Source organism: Chamaea fasciata, unplaced genomic scaffold (assembly GCF_029207755.1).
Source record: "Chamaea fasciata isolate MVZ Bird 193981 ecotype frontalis unplaced genomic scaffold, bChaFas1.0.hap1 SCAF_16, whole genome shotgun sequence".
NCBI classification, from domain to species: domain Eukaryota; kingdom Metazoa; phylum Chordata; class Aves; order Passeriformes; family Sylviidae; genus Chamaea; species Chamaea fasciata.
Genome location: NW_027094101.1, coordinates 9,406,465 through 9,426,964, shown reverse-complemented (window position 1 = coordinate 9,426,964; position 20,500 = coordinate 9,406,465). Strand labels below are relative to the sequence as shown.

The 20,500-nt window shown below is 50.3% G+C and overlaps 1 protein-coding gene across 1 annotated transcript in view; it reads right to left on the bottom strand.

The window, feature by feature from the left end:
- The window catches only part of LOC136297711 (lipase maturation factor 1-like), a 99,196-nt gene that overhangs the window by 31,468 nt on the left and 47,228 nt on the right, over positions 1-20,500 (bottom strand). Inside the window, exon 3 of the mRNA XM_066197850.1 lies at positions 17,131-17,298. Coding sequence (XP_066053947.1) covers positions 17,131-17,298 — 168 coding nt within the window. The remainder of the gene's footprint in view (positions 1-17,130; positions 17,299-20,500) is intronic.

Here is a 20,500-nt window from a genome sequence, read left to right as displayed (position 1 = left end):
TAAAAAAGAGGAGAAATGTGAAGGAAGGGCAGAGCAGCCACCGTGCTCTGTCCCAGATCCCTCCCTCAACTCTCCTGGGAAATGGCTTCAAACTGTGATAAATATGGAATCAAGGAATATCCTGAGTTGGGAAAGACTCACGAGGATGGTGGTGAGGATCTGCCACAGGTTTCCCAGAGAAGCTGTGGCTGCTCCATCCCTGGAAGTGCCCAAGGCCAGGCTGGATGGGGCTTGGAGCAGCCTGGGATAGGGAAGATGTCCCTGCCCATGGCAGGAGCTGGGAATGGCCACTGAGGTCCCTTCCAGCCCCAAGCCATTCCAGGATTCTGGCATTCTAAGCCCAACTCCTGTTTGTAACCACCCAGCTGGCTGACACATTTAAATTACAAAATGCCCACCCACTGGACATCGAGCCCTTGTTAAATTTTCTGAGGTCAAAAGAAGAAAAATCAGGGGAAAAACAGGCGTTTTCCCATTTTCCTTCCATCCCAGATGGCAGCTGAGCAATCCCTGAGCTGTCAGAGGTGGGGACTAAATAAACAGCAAATGAAATGTACCCTGGGCAAAACCAGAGATGCTTAAGAAAACACAAAATGTGTAAAAAAAAGAAAAATCACATTTTTATGCTGCCATCTGCAGCAGTTTCTTTTCAGCCTTACTCATAACTCCAATTACAATGGGAGCGAGGTGTAAATGATGAAATGATAATTTAAAAAACCACCGTTTTTTCAGCTTTTTCCTTCCCTGAGCAGTTGGTTCAGTGAGGGACAAAATGATGCTGGGATGGAGGCAGGGAATTTCGTTGCTCCAGCCTTGCTGGGGGGGGGGTATTTTATTTTGTTTCATTTTATTGGATTTTATTTTATATTTTAATGGATTTTATTTTATTTTATTTTATTTTATTTTATTTTATTTTATTTTATTTTATTTTATTTTATTTATATGGCTTTTATTTTATTTGTATGGATTTATTAACTTGTAGGGATCTGAAAGAAACCTCCAATACAGGGATTGGTGGAGCACTAGATAGAACAGGAGCCAAGAGGAGCCCAAATCCTGCTTTTAGCTTTGCAGAGGAGCACAAGGTGCTCCAGAGGGATGGCATTTAATCAGCTCGGAACCCTTCATCCCTGAGCCTGCTGCCCGCACAAATGGCAAATCAGGATTTCAGGAGGAGACGAGTGCAGTGGGTATTTCCTGGTGGCCTCCTCCCTGCTTTTCCCAGCCCGGGTTTGGCCCGTGGCAGGCGGGATCACATGAGCCGCCGATCCCGGAGGATGCGGGGCAGGAAGCAGAAAATGCCACCCACTTGCAAGGTCACAGCTGCGAGATCCCTGCTCACGCCGCCGCGCTGATGGCTTACATATGAGAGGAACCCTGGAAGAGGGATGAAAATATTCCAGGCTGGATATTCCAAGGCTGAGCTGTCGCCAGAAGGGGAACGCTGCCCCGCCAAACACCCAGGGGCAGCTGTGCTGTTATCAGGGAAGAGGCGCTCCCGCTGGAAATCACTGCCCCGGGGCTTGAGGTTTTCCAGCTCCGAGGAAATCTGCGGCAGAGGATGAAGTGCAGCTGCCCGTCCGTGCGGAAGTTCCTGCCCCTCCGCAGTCATTCATCCCACAAAGCCCAAGGGCATCCACGCCAGCCCCGGGCCGCCTCTCGAAGGTTACTCATCGTTCACCCACAAACTGGGTTTGTCAACAGAGGGGGAAGAGCAAAAACCCACCACTGCCTCATCCCGTGATCCCGACAGCTTCATCCAGCAGCGTGGATAAGGAGCTCCTGTGAGCCAGGTGCCAGGGTGACACTGGGACACAGGCCGGGAGTGACACCAGGGCGACAGGAGGGGCCAGGCACCGCCTGGTGCGGCTGGAGGAGCGCTGGAAAGGGATTGATCAGAAGGAAGGAGCAGGGATCTGAATGCTCCCAGGCTGCTGAGCTGGGAAAAGATGCAGGGGGGGTGGGAAACTATGCAAAGAACTGGGGGGGAAAATGCAGGGAGTTTGGAAAAATGCAGGGAGCCAGGGAAAGATGCAGGGAGATGGGGAAGGATGCAGGGAGATGGGGAAGAATGCAGGGAGCTGGGGAAAGAAGAAAGGAGATGGGAAAAGATGCAGGGAGATGGGAAAGGACGCAGAAATCTTGTCTGTTCCAGTTTTCCTGCACCATCCCCACGGTGCTCAGAGCTTTAACAGTGTGTGCACGGCCAGTGCCAGGTCAGGATATGGGCCAGGAGCAGGACAGAGGCACCTGGAGAGGTGAGAGTGGATCTTCCCAGGTGTCCTGGATGGATTCTGCAAGAGGAATTTGCTCAGCAGCCCTGGAGGCTCCTGTTAGGTGAACATCTCCATCCTGGACCTTCAGGCCATGGACTTGTTGTCACTGTCTGGCTTTGGAGCTTAACTTCTCCTGACAGCGAGAAGGAGCACTGAAGGTTTCTGCAAACCAAACCGTTCACGAGGCAGTGCCAAAAGCCAGAGCAGCAATCCCAGAGCTCCAGAATTCCCTGCTGGAGCACGGGCCGTGCCACAAGGCATTCATCTCCCATTTGGGCCTGGAAATGCCGGCGTGCCGGGGCCGTGAGCGGCCCAGACAGCACGGAGGGGAGTGAAACGAAGCGGCAAATTACAGCTCTGCCCAGGATTTTCCAGCTGGGATCCCACAGAGGTTTTCCCCGGCCCTCCCAGCTGTGGTCAGAGCTGCTCCTTTCTGGCGTCTTGTGGCGGCTGTCACCGTGCTGGGGCTGGGGGGACACACCAGGGACTGTCACTGATGCCTGAAGTTTTATTTTCACGTATTTCAGGTTCTGTGGTGCCCAGGGGTGCAGCTCTGAGCTCACAGTCAGTGTCACTCAGCTCTGCACACAGCAGGGACACAAAACAAATCCTTGTCCTGCTGCACACCAAGGACAACTTTCAGCCCAAAAGCACAAACGAGGGTGGGCTGGAGGGAGGGACAAGGAGGGTGGGACCTCACAGCCTGGAGCTGGAATTGGACAATTAAACCCCAACGTGCAAATGGACCAAAACTTCTAAAAGTGTGAGACCTTGTGACCATTTGTCTATTTTGTGACCATTTTGGGTCCACCTTGGGTGCAGCCCTGGCCAGGCCCTGTCCTGCCCAAGGTGGATCCTAAAGGCCTTTCAATAAATCTCTGCTTTATTCTCCAGCTCTGTCCAGTCTCCGTTCCAGCTCAGCCTTCCCAAGGCATCATCACCAGGGAACACGGGTGGTGACAGCCCGAGAGACAAAGGGGACTGGCGTGGATCCAGGGAGAGCCCGAAGGCGTCTCCTGGTCCTGAAGACCCTCAGGGCTCCTGGTTTCAGCCTTGTCCGGGACAAGGGATGTCCTGGGAGTGTTGATGAAGGAATTGCGACACCTGGCAGGATCACCACGGGCTTTGCCCACTCAGGACGGCAGGAGAGGGACAAGAAGAGCAGCAGGGTGACACAGCACCCACAGAGATGGGAGCAGAGCCACCTCAGCTGTGGGACACCATTAACCCCTGGTCTGAGACGCGTCACAGCCACAGAAATCCCTCCACGTCCCCAAGCACAACGGCTTTTCCCAGCTTGCCCACATTTCCAATAAGAGCACGGGTTACTTCGGCTGTCACACGCTGGAGGTTCGCACTCAGAAACTACTGCAGGGGAGGAGAAGCACCAGGAGAAGCAGCAGAACCACAAGAACATCCCTGGGACAACCACCAGCGGGGACATCTCCAGCAGAGCAGCCCAGGGAAGCCACCACAAGGACTCTTATCACGGCAGCGGCTGCGTGTGGAGCATTTCATTTGGCACCCTCTGGAGCTCTCCTAATCTTTCCCTTTATGATTAATATTAAACAAGTCATATTCCTTATGGAATTTCCTAACCCTGTCTGTTTATATTTTTCTCCACATCAGAGTTAATATTTTAAGATCGCCTCTCTCTTTCTCTTTCTCTTTTTTTTTTTTTCTCTTTTATTTCGTGTTCATCTGTTTTTCCTCATTTTATAAATCAGGTTTCTTGTTTAGTAGTCATGACAACATCTGCCTGCAGTGGTTACACCACAGCCTGGGGCTTTTTATTTTCTTTTCTCCCCCCCAAGCTGCCTAAGAAAAAAAAAAAAACCAAAAAACCCCCAAACCTTTAAATAAATAAAGGCATAAAATGAAAGGGGCAAGTTGGGAACTGCCCCCTCCTCCTTTTCCCTCCAATGACCCACTTCAACAAGACTTCCCAGCATGGTGGGTGAGGACTCATTTGGCTTTAATCCTGCAAAGTCTTATCCACTTAGTTCACTTCAACGGGAATTCTCGGAGCACATCGAGTCAAGCACATATGAAAGTCTTTAAAAGCCCTGAGGTCTGGGCCCGGGAGGCACAAAAAGCCAAAAGCTGGAGCTGCATTTTCCTTCTGGGCGTCGAGCTCTGCACACCAGAGCGAGGGTTGGGGTGGGATGGGGATGTGCTGCTCCCCAAGGGGAGGACGGGGTCACTTCCAGGAGATGTTGGAGTTCAACCTCGTCTTCTCGGCATGGACCACCACGAATCTGGCCACCGCAGCCACCCCGTGGCTTTGGCATCCGGATTCCCAAAAAAACCCCAGTGGCTGGAGGCAGCAGGACCCACCTTCGCACCCTCATTTCAATTAAACCCTGTCAGGACAACCTGGAGGTCAGGCAGAGGAGCTCCAAAGCAAAGCAGTATCACATCACCAAACGCGTCGCTAAAATCTAGGGAATATTAAAGAATACTTTTTTTCCCCCCCTAAATTTGGTCTTTCAGGATGCTGGGAACCAGCAGCTCAGAGGGAATTTAGGCTTTAGGAAAAACAGGAGTGTGTTTTATTTCAGACTCCTCCCACAACAAATGGCCATGGAGTTATGGATCTGCCCATGGAAAGACACCGCTGGAATTCCATGGAGTGTTTTACCTGGGGGAACCAGGAACACTGAGAGCAACCCCTGAACCCAGAGGAGGCAAGGAGGAAGGGAAGAGGCCGGGATCTGAACAAAGGCAGATGAACCTTTAATGCAGCAGAACCTCGGGGAGCCCTGGGACACTGTGTCCAGATGTTGCGGGGTCGCTGTAACCTGACTCCGAGAAGGAAGAGGATGTGTTCCTTCCAAATTCCCCGTGGTGCCTTAATTTACTGCAGCCCTGCCGAGGCTGCATGTGGGGAGCACAGGTGGGGTTTCACACTGGCCATAAACGTGGACTTGGGGGGCAAAAGACTCCCATCCTTTCAGCTCTGGCTGCCAAGACGCTCGAGGAACAGATTTCCATGAGAACATCTCCCTTTCCCTGGCTCCAAGGGCCAGAGGAAAACCCTCCAGCAGGGATCCTGCAGCACTAAGGACCCCTCTCACTGATGGCCACCAGCACCTGAGACTGCCCAAGCAGCTGATCCCTTCCTGCCTGGCTGGAGAAGGAGAATTTGGAACATTTTGAAGCTCTGTGGTCATTTTTTTCCCAAATAACCCCAGGAAAATGATCTCTCTCCATCTTCAGGACCCCTCTGTCCCTGCAGTGTTGGCCCTGCAGTGTCTCCTGGGATCTCAGAGACGCTGATTTGGATGCACTGGGTTTTCAGCGTGTCCCCCTGACCCTTTCACCTTGGCTCTGCTCCCTCTGAGCTCTCTGGCTGCAGGGATGATCCGTGTTGGATGAGCACAACTGGCAGATTCGCCCTCGTTGCTCCAGAGGGATTTGTGTGAGGATTACAACTGCTTTTCAAGGGCTGGCCAGGGAATAAATGATATTAATGATGCCACAAAAGCAATCCCTGTCTCCTTCCCACTCCTGCCATTCCCAACCCCATCCAAACAACCCATGCAATCCGATTTGTTTTTTCCAGAGGAAATTTTGAAGCTTCTGTTGACTGAGGCATCCTGAGCTTTCTGCTGCTCCTGGATTTTCTCATCTCAGAGGAGCTGGCAGCTTCTCTCAGGGTGATGTAGAACCTGGTTTAGTGGGAGGTGTCCCTGCCCAAGATGAGCTTTAAGGTCCTTTCCGACCCAAACCATCCCAGGATTCCATCTAACTCTTTCTGCTTGTTTGCTCACAAAGTGCAGGGAATCCATCCACGAGCCACCCCAACCATCACTGGCCGAAATTTGGGACAAAAACATTCCCTGCTCTTTTTGTGCGTTTTTCTCCCTCAGACTTCCTCCAGCCTTTCCAAAACTGGCCTGATCTGGGATTTCTCCCAGCTTCCAAGTTTTCCTAAGTGGAGCAGGGTGTAAATTTCAAGTGCCACTTCCCTCCCTGAGCAGCTCCACGTGTGGACACCAAGCCCAGACCAAGCCCACGTGGTTCCTGCAGAGCTTAACCCGGGCCCAGAGGGAGTTTCAGGTGTGGGAAAAGTTACTCAGGAACGTGGACACACCAGCACCGTGCTCCTGGCAGCGACGGAATCCAAATCCAAGAGGAAAGAAAAGCAGGAGAGGTGAGACCTCGTGCTGCAAACACCTGCCTGGATTGAGGAGTTTTTGGGGCTCAGCTCAGGGTTGAGAGCAGCAACAAAAACTCAGAGCCCTCTGCACCAATGCCAGCAGAAATCATGGGATCTTTTCCATGGATTTATCAAAACCGTGGGATGGTTTGGGTTGGAAGGAACCTCAAAGCTCATTTCCAACCCCTTACCGTGGGCAGGGACACCTTCCATCATCCCAGGCTGCTCCAAACCTAGCCTTGGACACTTCCAGGGAGGCCACAACCTGTTGGGAATGTTGTTCCCAACCAAAAGGGAAAGTGGGATTGGGGTTTGCCAACAATTCTCCAGGGAAGGAGCCCCACTGAGCACAGCACAGGAGGAAAGGAGCCCGTCCCAGCACAGCCCCAAACCAACCCCAGCTGCTCCAGGAGGATCCTGCACTCATCCCTGAGTCACAGCTCCAAAAAAAAAAAAAAAAAAAAAAATCCCGGTTTTTATAGGAAGATGAAAGAGTGACACAGGTTTCCTGCAATTTCTGGCTGTTGCATCACCACGGAGATAACGACCCTGCTGGAGCCCTGGGGAAGGGGATGGTGCAGCTGTGTAAACTGCGTGTGGGCTAAAGCATCCCAGGGCTGCAGCCTCATCCCAAAGCTTCCAAAGCAAAATAAAAACCTCTCCGGAGGCAGCAGCAGCTTCGCAGCAACGTTAAACCCAGAGCAAGAGGAGGAGTGGTTCTCGTCCAAGCAGGAAAAGAGAAAACCCGTCTTCGCCTCCGTCCCTGAGCAGCTCAGACACCAGGATGCCTCCCTCTGAAATGATGTGGGGCTTGTTGAAGTGGCTTTAATTAAAGCTGTGCAATCACTGGGTGAGGGGGACTGGGGAAAGTGACGCCTCTTGTCTGTGGACGGTTTTACACAGAAAAGCTTTTGTGGTTTTACACCATATAAATGTATTATTTATACGGTGAAAAATACATTATAATTATTATAATGTAATATATTATACTCATTTTAACTTGATGGGACAGAACTGATTGGAATATGCAAATTATTTTTTAAAAAAACCCCTAAGCTGACCCTCTGGGGGGACACAAGGCGCAGGATTCCCAGGGAAGCTGTGGCTGCTCCATCCCTGGAAGTGTCCAAGGCCAGGTTGGACGGGGTTGGGAGCACCCTGGGACAGTGGAAGGTGTTGGGGTTGGAACTGGCTGGGCTTTAAGGTCCCTTCCAACCCAAACCATCCCAGGAAAACCATGCCAGGAACCCACAGCAAGAGCAAAATCGAACCTGCTCTGACAGCCAGCGACACCAGTGGGAAGGGGAAGGAGCAGGGATGGGAAGAAGCCTCCTTTCAGCCAGGAAAGTCACTTCACCAGCAGCAAAACCCTCCCCTCGCTCCAAGAACACCACCCCAGAGGCACCATCCCCTTCCCCTCCCGGAACGGGCACGTTCTGTCTTCACACGTCCATCTCCGACACCAAGAAATTATTTTCTTCGTAATAAATGTATTAAAAATCCTCTTTAAAAGAAGCTTCTCATCTGCCATCTGTTTCCAGTTAGGCTGTTCTGATTTCATCTCCTTTTTTTTTTTTTTATTTTTTTTTTTAATGGAATAGAAAACATTATTTAAAGGTCCTGTCATCTTGCTGGTGGGAGGAGAGATCCCAAATCCCAAATCCTGAATCCCACCAGTGTCACCCTGCCGAGCAGCAAAGGCTCGGTGGCAGCCAAGAGCTGGGAAGGTGCAAAGGGACCAGCTCAGGTGAGGACTAAGGGACAGAAAATCGGGATTAAACTCGGCAGACCCTCACCATCTCTCCAAACCCTTGCACTGAAACTGGAGAAATTCACAGATATTTAAAGACATTTGACACGTTTCAGTGGGCGAGCGCTTTGGCTTGGGCTGTGATGGTTTCACTCAGCTTTAGCTGCCACATCTGAACGTAAATAAATAATTATCCCCGGAATTACGGTGCCAGAACATGGTGAAGATCATGTCATGGACACCAGGAACATCTCTGGGTTTTTTTGGGTTTTTTTTTTTTGCAGCTGCTCTGGCTCTCATCAGCCTGAAATGTTTTATGCCCCGCACTCACACGTGCAGCACATCCTTTATCTCCCAGCCTGGAGCTCAATCCTGGATCCCATCTGGGAATTGCAGATGTTGGAAGCTCCGACTCGGGATGGTTTCACCGACAGCATCCTCGGCGCCCAACCTCCCCACCCAGCCCAACCACCTGGAAATTCTGCTGCAAAGGACGCAAAAGGTCCTGGAATTTTGAAAACCGGGTGAAAAAATCCAAACGGGGAGGAAAAACCCAAGCACCTGGAACTGCCCCAGAGCCCAGGGAGGGGCAGACTTCCAAGGAATTATTATCCCACGAGCTCTGGAAGCTGCTCCTGGAGCGGGAAGAGCGGACAGGGAGGAGCAGCACAGAAAGAGGCACCTGAGAGCCCCTGGAAAGCTGTAACACGGCCAGCACTCCGGGACTGGGTGAGTTTCCACCTCATTTCAGCAAATCTTGCCATTTAAGGACCCAGCTGGCGATCTTGGGGTCGGTGCTCAGCAACATCCCCAAGGACACCGTGGCCCACTGACGCTGTTGTACACCACAACGACACAAAGACTCTGACTTCAGAAGGCTGAAAATGACTCCTCTGTTCTTGGGATGTGTCTCCCTTTTTATACTACTCTACACAGACCAGTTTGATTGGTGACACGAAGACGAAACCTCTTCACTCACATTGCTCAGAGCAGAGGGACATCAAGAAGAAGCCCCTCCTAGGGAAAGAAATGTCAACAGTTTGCAGTTGCAAAAACACTTCTCCTGTTCACAGAAAATTCCCTGGGAAAGGAATTTCAGGGAACCAAACCATCTCAGGCACCAACCGGGGTTACAGCCCAGCCGGTCCCTGGGGCTCTGTGGCACAGAGGTGACACCAAACCGTGCCACCAGCACCAGGCCAGGCTGGCACAGGTGACAGCTCCCAGAAACTCCGCTGGAACTCATCCCTGCCTCCCCTCCCTGCTGCCCTAAAACCACCCCGAAGCCAAGAGCCCCGGCCAGGAGTGAAAACCAACCCAATTCCCGCCGCGGTTTTCCAGCCAGGGCAGCGCTTCCCACCCCGGGGACCTCCTGATTCCAGGGCTGGGAGCCAAATCTCCCCTCTCAGGTTGAACAGCAGAGCCAGGAGCAGCAGTGAAGGTGAACCAGAGACACCCCAAGCCCTGCTCCGTGGAAAACCAACCCCTTCCCGAGCGGAATCCAGGAAATTCCCACAGAAGAACCAGTTTGATTCCCGGTTTTCCAAACCGGGAATGCCTGCAAAGCCCCCGTTGTGCCAGCAGGATGAGGGATGTGAAGGAGCCCAGCTCCTGCTGCAGTCACTGCCGGTCCCCTCTCCAATTAATCAAGTTCCCATACTGATTAACAGCGTGATTCATGGCTCTCGTTAGGAGCGTTCTGGAACAAACAAGGCTGTATTTCAAGGCCACTGGCTTAATGGTTAAAATAAATACCTTCCAAATTTCTATTTTCAAGTAGCTGAACCTTTTCCACCTTTACAACTAATTCAGACTTCCTTCAAATTATTTTTCTAAGTAATATAACAATTTGTTTTTCATTAGAGCTTGTCAAAGCCGGGCTCGGGTTTATTTTGAGAGAAGCCAGCGCTCTCCAGAAACTGCTCAGTACAATCTGAATGACGCCCAAAGGGCTTATTGCAGCCACAATCAAAATAGAGTTTACAGCACTGGCTTGGGGTGACACTTTATTTAATGATTTCAGAAAAAAAAAAAAAAAAAAGAGAAGAGGAAAAAAAAAAACCAAACCCCAGCGCCCTGGATCAGGAGCTAATTAAATGCACTCCTATGGCTCCCAGTGAGTGTTTCTCAGCCCCTCTGACTACTGCAGAATGCAAGGACTTAACTTGTTGCTAACTAATCCCAGACCCCATTATGGGAGCAGTGTTATTTACTGGTTTGGGGGCGGTATGTGCTGCAATTCCCGTGTCTGGCACAGCAGATCCTATCGAGCTGCATGTGAAATCAAATATCAGGAGTGATTAAATAGTTTGGGTTCTGCCTGCTTAACTCAGAATGTTTCTTGTTTTGGGGGGGGGGGGTGTGTAGAGCTCAGTCTTTAATTTAAGGGGGCTTAAATGTAACAGAAAATCTGCCCTGTGAGTGCTTTGATTTCACATTCCTTTTGTTTTGCTGTGGGGGAAAGTGGAGCTGGAGCAGCGCCAGGGCTCAGGGAGGGGACCTGGGGGATCCAGGAGGGAGTGGGGGACAGGGACACTCCGGTCACCCCAGGACCAGGGTGGGTGCACAGGGCTGGGGATCGACCCCCACACTCCCAGCCCAGGCTCCAGCATTCCCAAAGAACCTCTCAATCCCTCTCCCTGCACCTTCCATCTCGCACCCGACGGGATTTAAAAAACCCAAAGCGGATTTTGAAACAACTGAACTGCAAAACTCTTTTCCACGGGGCTCGTTCCCCCAGCCCTGTCCTGCTGTTCATTTTCCTGGGATCCTCTGCTTGTTGTTTCTTTCTAAACAACAACAAGATCAGCAAGGTTTGGGCTTCGGGGGAGGCTGAATTTCCTCTCTTCTGGCAGGGGAGCCCCTGCCCAGGCAGTGACACCCACCCAGTGCTCCTCAGCATCCTCAGGGATTTATGAAAAAGCAGGAAAGGGACTTTTTACAGGGATGTGAAACGACAGAACAAGGGGAAATGGATTTAAACTGAAAAAAAGAGGAGATTTACATTGGAGATCAGGAAGAAATTCATCCCTGGGAGGGTGGGGAGGGCCTGGCACAGGTTCCCAGAAGAGCTGTGGCTGCCCCTGGATCCCTGGAAGTGTCCAAGGCCAGACTGGACAGGGCTTGGAGCACCCTGGGATGGTGGAAAGTGTCCCTGCCATGGAAAGTGGGGTGGCACTGGATGGACTTTAAGGTTTTTTTCCAAGCCAAACCACTCTGGGATTGTGTGAACTGCAGAATAATCCCTGAATTTTCTGCCCGCTCCATCCTCCAGCGAACTCGGGCTTCATCCTCACACCCCTGAACAGCACCGCTCTGCACCCAGACAGAAAAACCCCTCCTGGAGCAGCGCCCGCATCCTGTGGGTGCCCAATTAAAGCCCCGAGGAAGGGCCTGATCCTCCTGCCACGAGCCTGGCACTGCCGTGACCCCGCTAATCCTGCTGGAGACACCCCTGATTTACACCAGAACAAACCCCAGCTCGCATCTGACAAGTGAAAACAAACACTGGATTCAGACACTTTCTGCAGGGAGGGGAGGGGACGGGGGGGGGGACGGGGGGGGCTGGTTAATTTTTGTTCCTTCTCTCTCTCTCTCTCTCTCCAGGCTGCTGCTGTGACCTCTGCTACCTCCTAAGTCAGCAACACAATCTCTTGCAGCTGTGGCACTGCGGCAGCCTGGTTTAATTTGTGTGCGTGTGGCTGCAGGGGCAGCTCATCCCTCCAGCAGCTCGTGGTGTGGCAGAGGCAGCGCTGGGACAAGGCTGGGGGGAGGCTGGGTCCTCCCTTCCCCCAAAAAAACAAAAAAAAACGGAGGGGGAAACCCCCACTTGGCCTCCCCTTGCCTTCCTGGAGAGATGGGAACAAAATCAACCAGAGGGAAACGTCCTTTTCCATCTACGGTTTTTAAGAGGTTGGGGTTTGGCCAAGGCAAGGAGGAGAAAAAAAAGCAAAAAAAAGAAAGGAAAAAAAGCCAGAAAATATCTGTTCAACAACTGTCTTCTGCCTGAAAAGAAGGGGAAAAAAAAAGGAGGAAAATGACTTTGCTCCTGCTCATTGCCAGCTCCCAGGGGCTGCACTGTGTCCCTGGTGCAGTGCCCAGCTGGGCAAGGGTGGTGCTGGCAGTTTGTTTTGCAGGGGAACAGAGCCCGAGGTTCTGCACATCCCCCTGGGGGTCCCTGTCCCAGCAGGTCCCCATGTCCCTCCCCAGCTCCCAAAGTCCCCAGCTGCTCCTTGGCTGGATCCAGGAGCCGCCCCGGGGGCTCCTCTGCAGGGCTCGGAACTTTGGAGGGGTCTGGGCTGTGGAGGTTTCACCTCTGCCTTGTGCAGGGCTGGAGCTGTGCCTCACTCCTGGCATTGTCACCTCTGTGTCACCCCTGTGCTGCTGGCATTGTCACCCCTGTGCTCCTGGCACTGTCACCTCTGTGCTCCTGACATTATCACCCCTGTGCTCCTGGCACTGTCACCTCTGTGCTCCTGGCATTATCACCCCTGTGCTCCTGGCACTGTCACCTCTGTGCTCCTGGCACTGTCACCCCTGTGCTCCTGGCACTGTCACCTCTGTGCTGCTGGCACTGTCACCCCTGTGCTCTGGGCGTTGTCACCCCTGTGCTCCTGGCATTGTCACCTCTGTGCTGCTGGCATTGTCCCCCCTCTGTGCCCTGGGAATGTCTCCTGCCGAAACCATCCCGGGGTTGCCTCTCTGGGAGCTGGGCAGAACCTGCAACACCAACATCCAGGATCTGGAGACGGGGAAAAGGTCCCACAGGCACCGCAGCTCCCCCCGGGAATTCTGTCCTGCTGTGGGACGTGAGGGCTGATCCCATCCAGGATTTCTCCAGCCTCGAGGATGTTCCGTGCTGGAGGACATTCCAGGGGCCACGGGAAGGAGTCAGACTCCACAAATCCACCCAGATCCAAAGGGATTTAAAAGCCTAAAACCCTCCCCAAACTCCGAACTCCCCAGGCTGTGCCTTCATGGCTGCGAGTGGCAATGACCGCCGTGCCCCTGCCTTTCCAACAGCACCAGCCCTTTCCATTCCATTCGCTCACTTACGGATTTCACCTTTCCCACCCTGAAGCTCCTTTCCCACCTGGCACTGCCAAATCCAGCCCAGCCTTTTCCCTCCCTCACTCCAACCTGCCAGCTCCGAGGGGCAAGGGGGCTTTTTCCTGCCTTTTTTTCTTTTTTTTTTTTTGGCTTCCCTCTCGCTTCCCCTCGTGAACTGGTTTGCCAAGCAGTGTGATTTTACTGCCTGCCTTCCAAGGAGCCAAGAAATGCATTTGGTGTGAGCTGGGAGTTGGACAGCGTGAAAAACATGCAGATCCAGGATTTTGAGGAGGCAGATCCTGGATTTTGAGGGGGCAGATCCAGGGCTTTGAGGAGGCAGATCCAGGATCTTGTGGAGGCAGATCCAGGGTTTTGAGGAGGCAGCTCCAGGGTTTCTAGGGAGCAGTGAAATCCTCGCTGTGCTGAAGGATTTGCCTTCCCCAGCAGCACTTCCAACCTCCCACACCGCACAAACTCCTTGGGGTATGGGCAAGCTCTGCCCTGCTGCTTCTCCAGAACCAAGACTGAGAGTCCAGACCTCACCTGGGGTCTCCAAGACCCTCCAAGATATCTTCTGCCCCATCCAGGTACTGACAGCCCCGTTTTTAATTCGATTTCTCCCGGACGTTGGGGTGTTTCAGATCCAGGTGTGCATTTCTGAGGGCCCGGACCCCACCTCTGCTACAAAACCCAGCCAAGCTCAGACTTGTTAAGGTTGGAAAAGCTCTTTAGGACCATCAGATCCAACCATCGATCGCCACTAAACCATGTCCTGAGGTGTCACACTCACAGCTTTCCCAACACTTCCAGGGATAATTTATTCCTGCTGGACACAACTGGCAGCAGTGCCCAGGAGGTCCATGGAGATGGTGGGGTTTGAGCTGAGCTCCCAAAAACCCCAAAGCTGAGGGGCAGGAGAGCACAGCAGGAGGGACCATTCCTGGCCAGGAGCAGCAACACCGAGCCCTCCATGGATCTGCTGGGAACGGGCTCATCCCAAAGAGTCCTGTGGCCCCTCCAGAGGGGGATCAAGGTGCTGGTGTCCATCAACCTTTGGTGTCCACCAAACCCACCCTAAATCCCACCAAACCCCAACAGGAACCTCCTGTGCACATCCAGGTGGAGCTTCCAGCTCCCTTGGGATAACTCCAGGCTGGAATCCCACAGGAATCCCTCATCCAGCCTCGGGCTGCTGAGCACCTCCTCTCTGACACTTCCACTCTCTCTAAGCTTTTTCCCTTACAAACGTGAAGCAGGAGAGAAGAATAAGTTCACACATGGAAAAAAAACCCAAAAAACAAAAAACCAACCCACTTTTCCTCCTGTAAAGCCCAACTTTTTTTTTTTTTTTTTTTTTTGGGTTCCTGACAAAGCAATATTCTCCAGGCCAGTTGGAATCTGGAAAAATCCACTCAACTCAACCTCGCCACCATGACTCCAATAACAATTATAAAATGTCCAATAAAACTTGTCTGTAATGTCAATTCGAATCTTGAAAAGCAGAATTAAGTGGTGTATCAACATTAAACTTTACTGCTTCCTTTGCAGAGCACAAGGACTGTCCATAAAAGTCGTTCTGAATGAAGAAAAAGGGCAGTAAATATTAAATAAACAGGTTTTTGTTGAAATGCTGTAAAGGCACCAGAGCTGCCTCTTACACTGGGACCCTTTTTTTTTTTTTTTTTTTGCCTTGGCAGACTCCCCCCGTGATCGAAATGAGTCACTAATTGCCAGCTATCAATAAAGGGCCAATTAAAGGGGGCTTGATGCCTGCAGTTCCTCGCTGCCATTAGGACATTTATGGGGTGGGCTGTTCCAGGTCCCCTGGCTCTGGCTGGGGTCCCCCCAGCCTCCCCCCCCCCAGGGCCCTGCTGCTCGTTAGGGGCCCTGGAGGAGCCAGGAAGGAGCTGGAAGTTCCTGGCTGGGAGCGACAGGGATGGAGCAACCCCGAGGGGAGAAGGGGCTGAGAGGGGAGCGTTGGACGGGGAATGGATTGGGGTGGGGAGGACATTAAAGATCTTCCTGTTCCAACCTCTCCGGGGACACTTTCCACCATCCCAGGGTGCTCCAAGCTGGACCTGGGCACTTCCAGGGATGCAGGGGCACCCTGTGCCCAGGGCCTGCCCACCCTCACACCCTCCAAACTTCCCACTGCAGCGGGATTTGAGGCTGGAATTCTCTCTTCCTGCCCTTAAGCAATTTGGGGTGATGATATCTCCGGTCCCAGCTCCCAACAAGAAGTGGGAACAATACCTGTTAATGTGCTCATTCCAGTCATAAGTAATCCCCTCGCAGGGATTAATTCCTCCCTGATCTCTAATCGAACCCTGCCCTCCTTCATCTTAACCAGAAGAGAGGGCGAGTTTTGCTTTGCCCGTGGAGTTTTTTTTAGAGAATAAAATCCTCCCAGTGCCCCCGAAACCCTCGGGGGTGACACCTGTCACAGCCACGGCTGGAGCTCCCCGGGTCACACCTCTCCCTCCACCTGCCCAAATCCATCCCACCCCAACCCAGAGCTGTCCCCAAAAGCTGTGCAGAGGGAGAAGCGGGCACCCAGGCCCAGCAGGAGGAGTTTGGGAGCAGAAGGGAGCGGGGACTGCGCGAGGGTTTCTGTCAGACCTTTAAAACCTGAGCAGTGTTTTTGTGGTTTACCGAGGGGCTTTATGAGCCGTTCTCCAGTTTAATCATCGCATGAACTCACAGGAAGCACTAACAGCTCCTGAGGATGAATTTCACGGCGCTGAACAAAGACAGGGGCAGCAAGGACTGTCTGAGAGGTTTCATGAGCTCCCTGAACTCTGCCAGGACAGAGAGGAGAGGAATCAGATGGGCTCCAGGAAAGTATTTCTGCAGCAGCTTCTGTCCTCTGAGTTACCATGAGAAAAAAACCCACCCAAAAAATCAACTGGAACGTGAATCCATTAAACTTCCAAGGAATTATTTTCATTTTAAACCTTGGCACAGTCAATCTGGTACTTGTGAAGAGCAGCTCAACCTTTTTCAGAGACAAAGAACAGCCCTCAAACGATAAATACGGACAGAAGAATCCCTTCAGAGGTGGAAAGACGCCTATAAAAATCAACTTTTGGGGCAATCACAAGGATTCCCCACAGACCCTTTGCACTGACTGCTCCTTGGAGGTGCTTATCTCTTGGCCTTGAGCCAATTAGTGTCGGAACTGCAAAGAAATTTCTGGGTTCTTTTCCTTACAAGAAATACAAGGGGTGAGTCTTAAACTTTTTCCCTGTACGTAAAACATTTGCTGGGCGTGTGTGAAAAACGAGTTTTACTTTTGTTTAAAAAAAATTATAAGCTGAATAGAAATTCAAAATAGATAATTAGGAGATAGAAAGCAAAAGTTTTTCGGTTGAGGGTGCTTGGCATCAAGTCAGCCAGCAGCACACTTTTCACTCTTTCAGACTTCGATATTTAAGGATTGTTGTGGTTTTTTTCAATTATTTTATTTGATAGGTTTTTGTTTTTTTTTTTGTGGATGGCTCTACTCTGTCTAGTCACATGGGTTTCATAAATTTTCTTTTTGAGGTTTTTGGTTGTTTTTATTTTGATTAAAAAAAACCAAAACCCACAAATTCAGCAGCCTTCCTTCAGGGCCACAAAGGCGACGACTTTTCTTTGCGCTTTTTTTGGCTTGGTCACCTCAGACGTCAGAAAGGAAAAAAAAAACTTTATCGTTTTACTACTTACATCATGTCACAATCAGAAAAAACCCTCATCATTTTTCTAAACTCTATTAATAAAACATAATACAGTACGATTATACAGATAGCATTCATCCTAATATTTGCAACAAGCCAACTTTATGACGCGCATTTACAACAGCGTGGGAAACGCATCCCCTGCACCCCCGGGAGAGGGAAAGAGGAGCAGCTGACCTGGAAGAGGATCTGCAGGAGGCCGTGCAGGATGCTCATGCTGCGGCCCAGCAGCAGGAAGAAGGGCACCAGCAGCTCGATGAAGTGGTTGACCAAGGTCTCCAGGCGGTGGAACCACCAGGGCGAGCGGTGCATGAAGTACGAGATGGGGTTGGGCACCGGCTGCGTCTGCAATGGCAAAGGGAGAAAAAAAAAGGAGTTAATCCCCTCCTGTGGGGTTTTTTTAATCTTCTTTTTTCTGTCAGAGCTAGGATTAAATGCTCGGGAGATGCAGTTTTCATGTTGAGACTCAGATGTTTATTAGTTCTTGCCCATGTCACAGTCTCACAGGCTGTGAGTTCTAACTAACAAAGTGAAAAAAGTCTCTGTCTCTAACTCTTTGCAAGGTCTTTTAAGCACAAACTGTCCAATTATGAAATGACACCTAAATTATTTTTACTCTTAATCCAATAACCAACCACCCGTGGGCCACACCGTGGATTTTTCTACCCAATTACAAAACACCATCCAGACCCACGGAGAAGAAGGTGAAAAAGAAGGACTCAGCCTCTGCCCTAAATCCTCCATCGTGCTTCATCTATATATTACTATATTCTAAACCCTTAAACTCTAAGTTTTGCACCCTGTGATATCGCACACTTCTATCCAAACCCCACACCCACAATCCCAGAGCTGTCACTCAGTTTTGGGAGCCTTTTCCACGGCCTCAGGTCCATGCAGTGTTTGCTCAGGGGGTCAGTGCCTGCCAGCACAGAGAGTCTGGAATTCTCAGTGCCCGGGGTTCCAACACCCTCCAAAAGTTGGTTTGAAGGGCAGCTACAAAGCTCTGGCCTTATTCCTTATGTCTCTCCCCAAGTTTGCCCTCAGGAGAACAATCCCTCACCTGTGGGAACTCATTTCTCTGCAAAGAAAATTACTTCATTAAGTTTTTTCATACATCTTTGAACAAATTCACCTCTTAAAAAGCAAAAGTTTTAATTTTCCCTTTTGTCACCATCACCAAACCCCATCTTAAATTAAACCCCACAATGCTTCAACACTGAAATCTTACACTTGGATCAGCATTGAGGGATGTTAAACTGAGTGAGGATCCTACCAGCGGATCCAGAAACGGAGCTTAAGGTTTGCTCAGGGTCAGGCCTTGGGTCAAACAGAGCCAGGAATGGAAACCAGATTTCAAAACCTCGGAGATCTGCTTTCAAAATGTTTAAAATTCAAATAAATGTGCTGGTCGAGCTGCTTTCCAAGATGGTAATTTGGGAGAGGAAAGCGTAATTCCTCTAAACATGTTATACTGGTTAAGGTATTTACATACTGGCCTTGGGACAATATTATTCTTTTGTCAGCCTGAAATTTTTTGACACCGGGAGGTTTTTTTTTTTCCATCCAGCACAAGAAAAGGGCAAATTTTTCCAAAAGTGAACAAGCCCAAAGTCTGATATGTTAATAAGTGCCACTCTAAGGAATCCTGCAAATATTCTGGAGCAAAGGAATAAATGTGAATTTATCTCAGCGTATCTGACAGGCTGGAATTCCCTGGCATTGTTTTAAAACTTCAACAACAACAACAACAACAACAAAAAGAGAGAGGTCGAAAACACAAACGTTAATTGAAGGAGACGCAACACATCTTTAAATTATTTGTAGCCAAATCCAAAATACAAACAAAAAACGGGGCAAATCCTGCAGGATGCGTGGCAGCCAAGCGCGCTCGCGCTGCCAAATCCCACAACTATTGTAATTCCTTATTAGCAAAGCTGGGATTAATAAAGCCTGGCCTGGGCTGGAGGCTGCTGCGGCCCCCGAGGACAGCAGACCGCATCCTTCCTGCCCGGATGGAGCCGGGCCGGGGTCAGGGAGCTCTGCCAAGGCCACTCTGGCCAGGCTGGGGGGTCAGGGCAGCCCCAGGTGTCCCCCAGGCTCCTTCCCCTCTGCCAGGACCTGCTTCCACTTAATCCCGTGTTGGGCTGCTCGCAGCCTTCCCAGCGAGGCTCCCCGAGGGATTGTTTTGATCCCAGATTGCTGAGAAATGCTTTTATCCTTCCAAACAGACAGCTTGTTCCTTGGCTCTTTATTATTATTATTATTATTATCATCATCATCATCATCATCATCATCATTATTATGTCATCACCATAATTGTTATTATTTATAATTGGAATTTCTTCTTGTCATCATTATTATTACTACCATCATCACAATTTATATCTATATCTATATCTATATCTATATCTATATCTATATCTATATCTATATCTATATCTATATCTATATCTATATTTATATCTATAGTTATATCTATATTTATATCTATATTTATATTTTTATATTCTATATCTATGTATTTATATTTTACATATTCATATATAATTCTATATATTTACATATCGATATTTTATATATTTATATTTATTTATATATGTATATTTACATATAATTTATATTTAAATTTATATATTTATATGTACACATATATATATTTATACTTTTATTTATATATTTTAATCTATGTATCTTTATATGTATATTTATATTTATACTTTTATTTTTATATATAATTTTTTTAAAGTGCTTTCAACCAAACCTGCCCCAGCTGAGGCATGGAGCCAACAGGTCGGAATGTTTCTCACTTATGGACGAGGACCACGGGGAGCAGGCAGCATTGCTAATGGCACGCCCACTTACAACTGGAATGAGCACATTAACAGGTATTGTTCCCGCTTGTTGTTGGAGCTGGGAGTGGAGATATTGCCGTCCCAAATTGTTTCAGGGCAGGAAGAGAAAATTCCAGCCTCAAATCCCGCTGCAGTGGGGAGCTCAAGGCCAGGTTGGAGGGTGTGAGGGTGGGGAGACCCTGGCACAGATTCCCAGAGAAGCTGTGGCTGCCCCTGGATCCCTGGAAGTGTCCAAGGCCAGGCTGGACAGGGCTTGGAGCACCCTGGGATTGTGGAAAGTGTCCCTGCCATGCCAGGGGTGGGAATGGGATGAGCTTTAAGATCTTTTCCTTCCCAAACCCATGTGGGATTTGAGGATAAACCAGAGCCCAGTGATTCACATGTCCCAGATATCCTTCAAAAGCTGCTGGGGGAGGAGATCTCTGTGTGTGTGTGTGTTCCTCCCAATGCCTTCCAGATGCTGCACAGCACAGGTTTCCCGGGAAGGGAGCCCTGCTTCCTCGGGATGGGGCGTTGAGGCAGGAGCAGCCTGGGGATCACCAGCAGCCTGGGATGCTGCAGAACTCCCTGGAGTCTTTTTGTGCCCGAGTCCACCAGTGACCTGGATGCTTTCCCTTTTTCCCTGGGGAATGCACCCAGGGCTGGGACTGGGGAGGGAATTTGTCCCACACCTGCTGTTCCAGGGAAATCCTCTC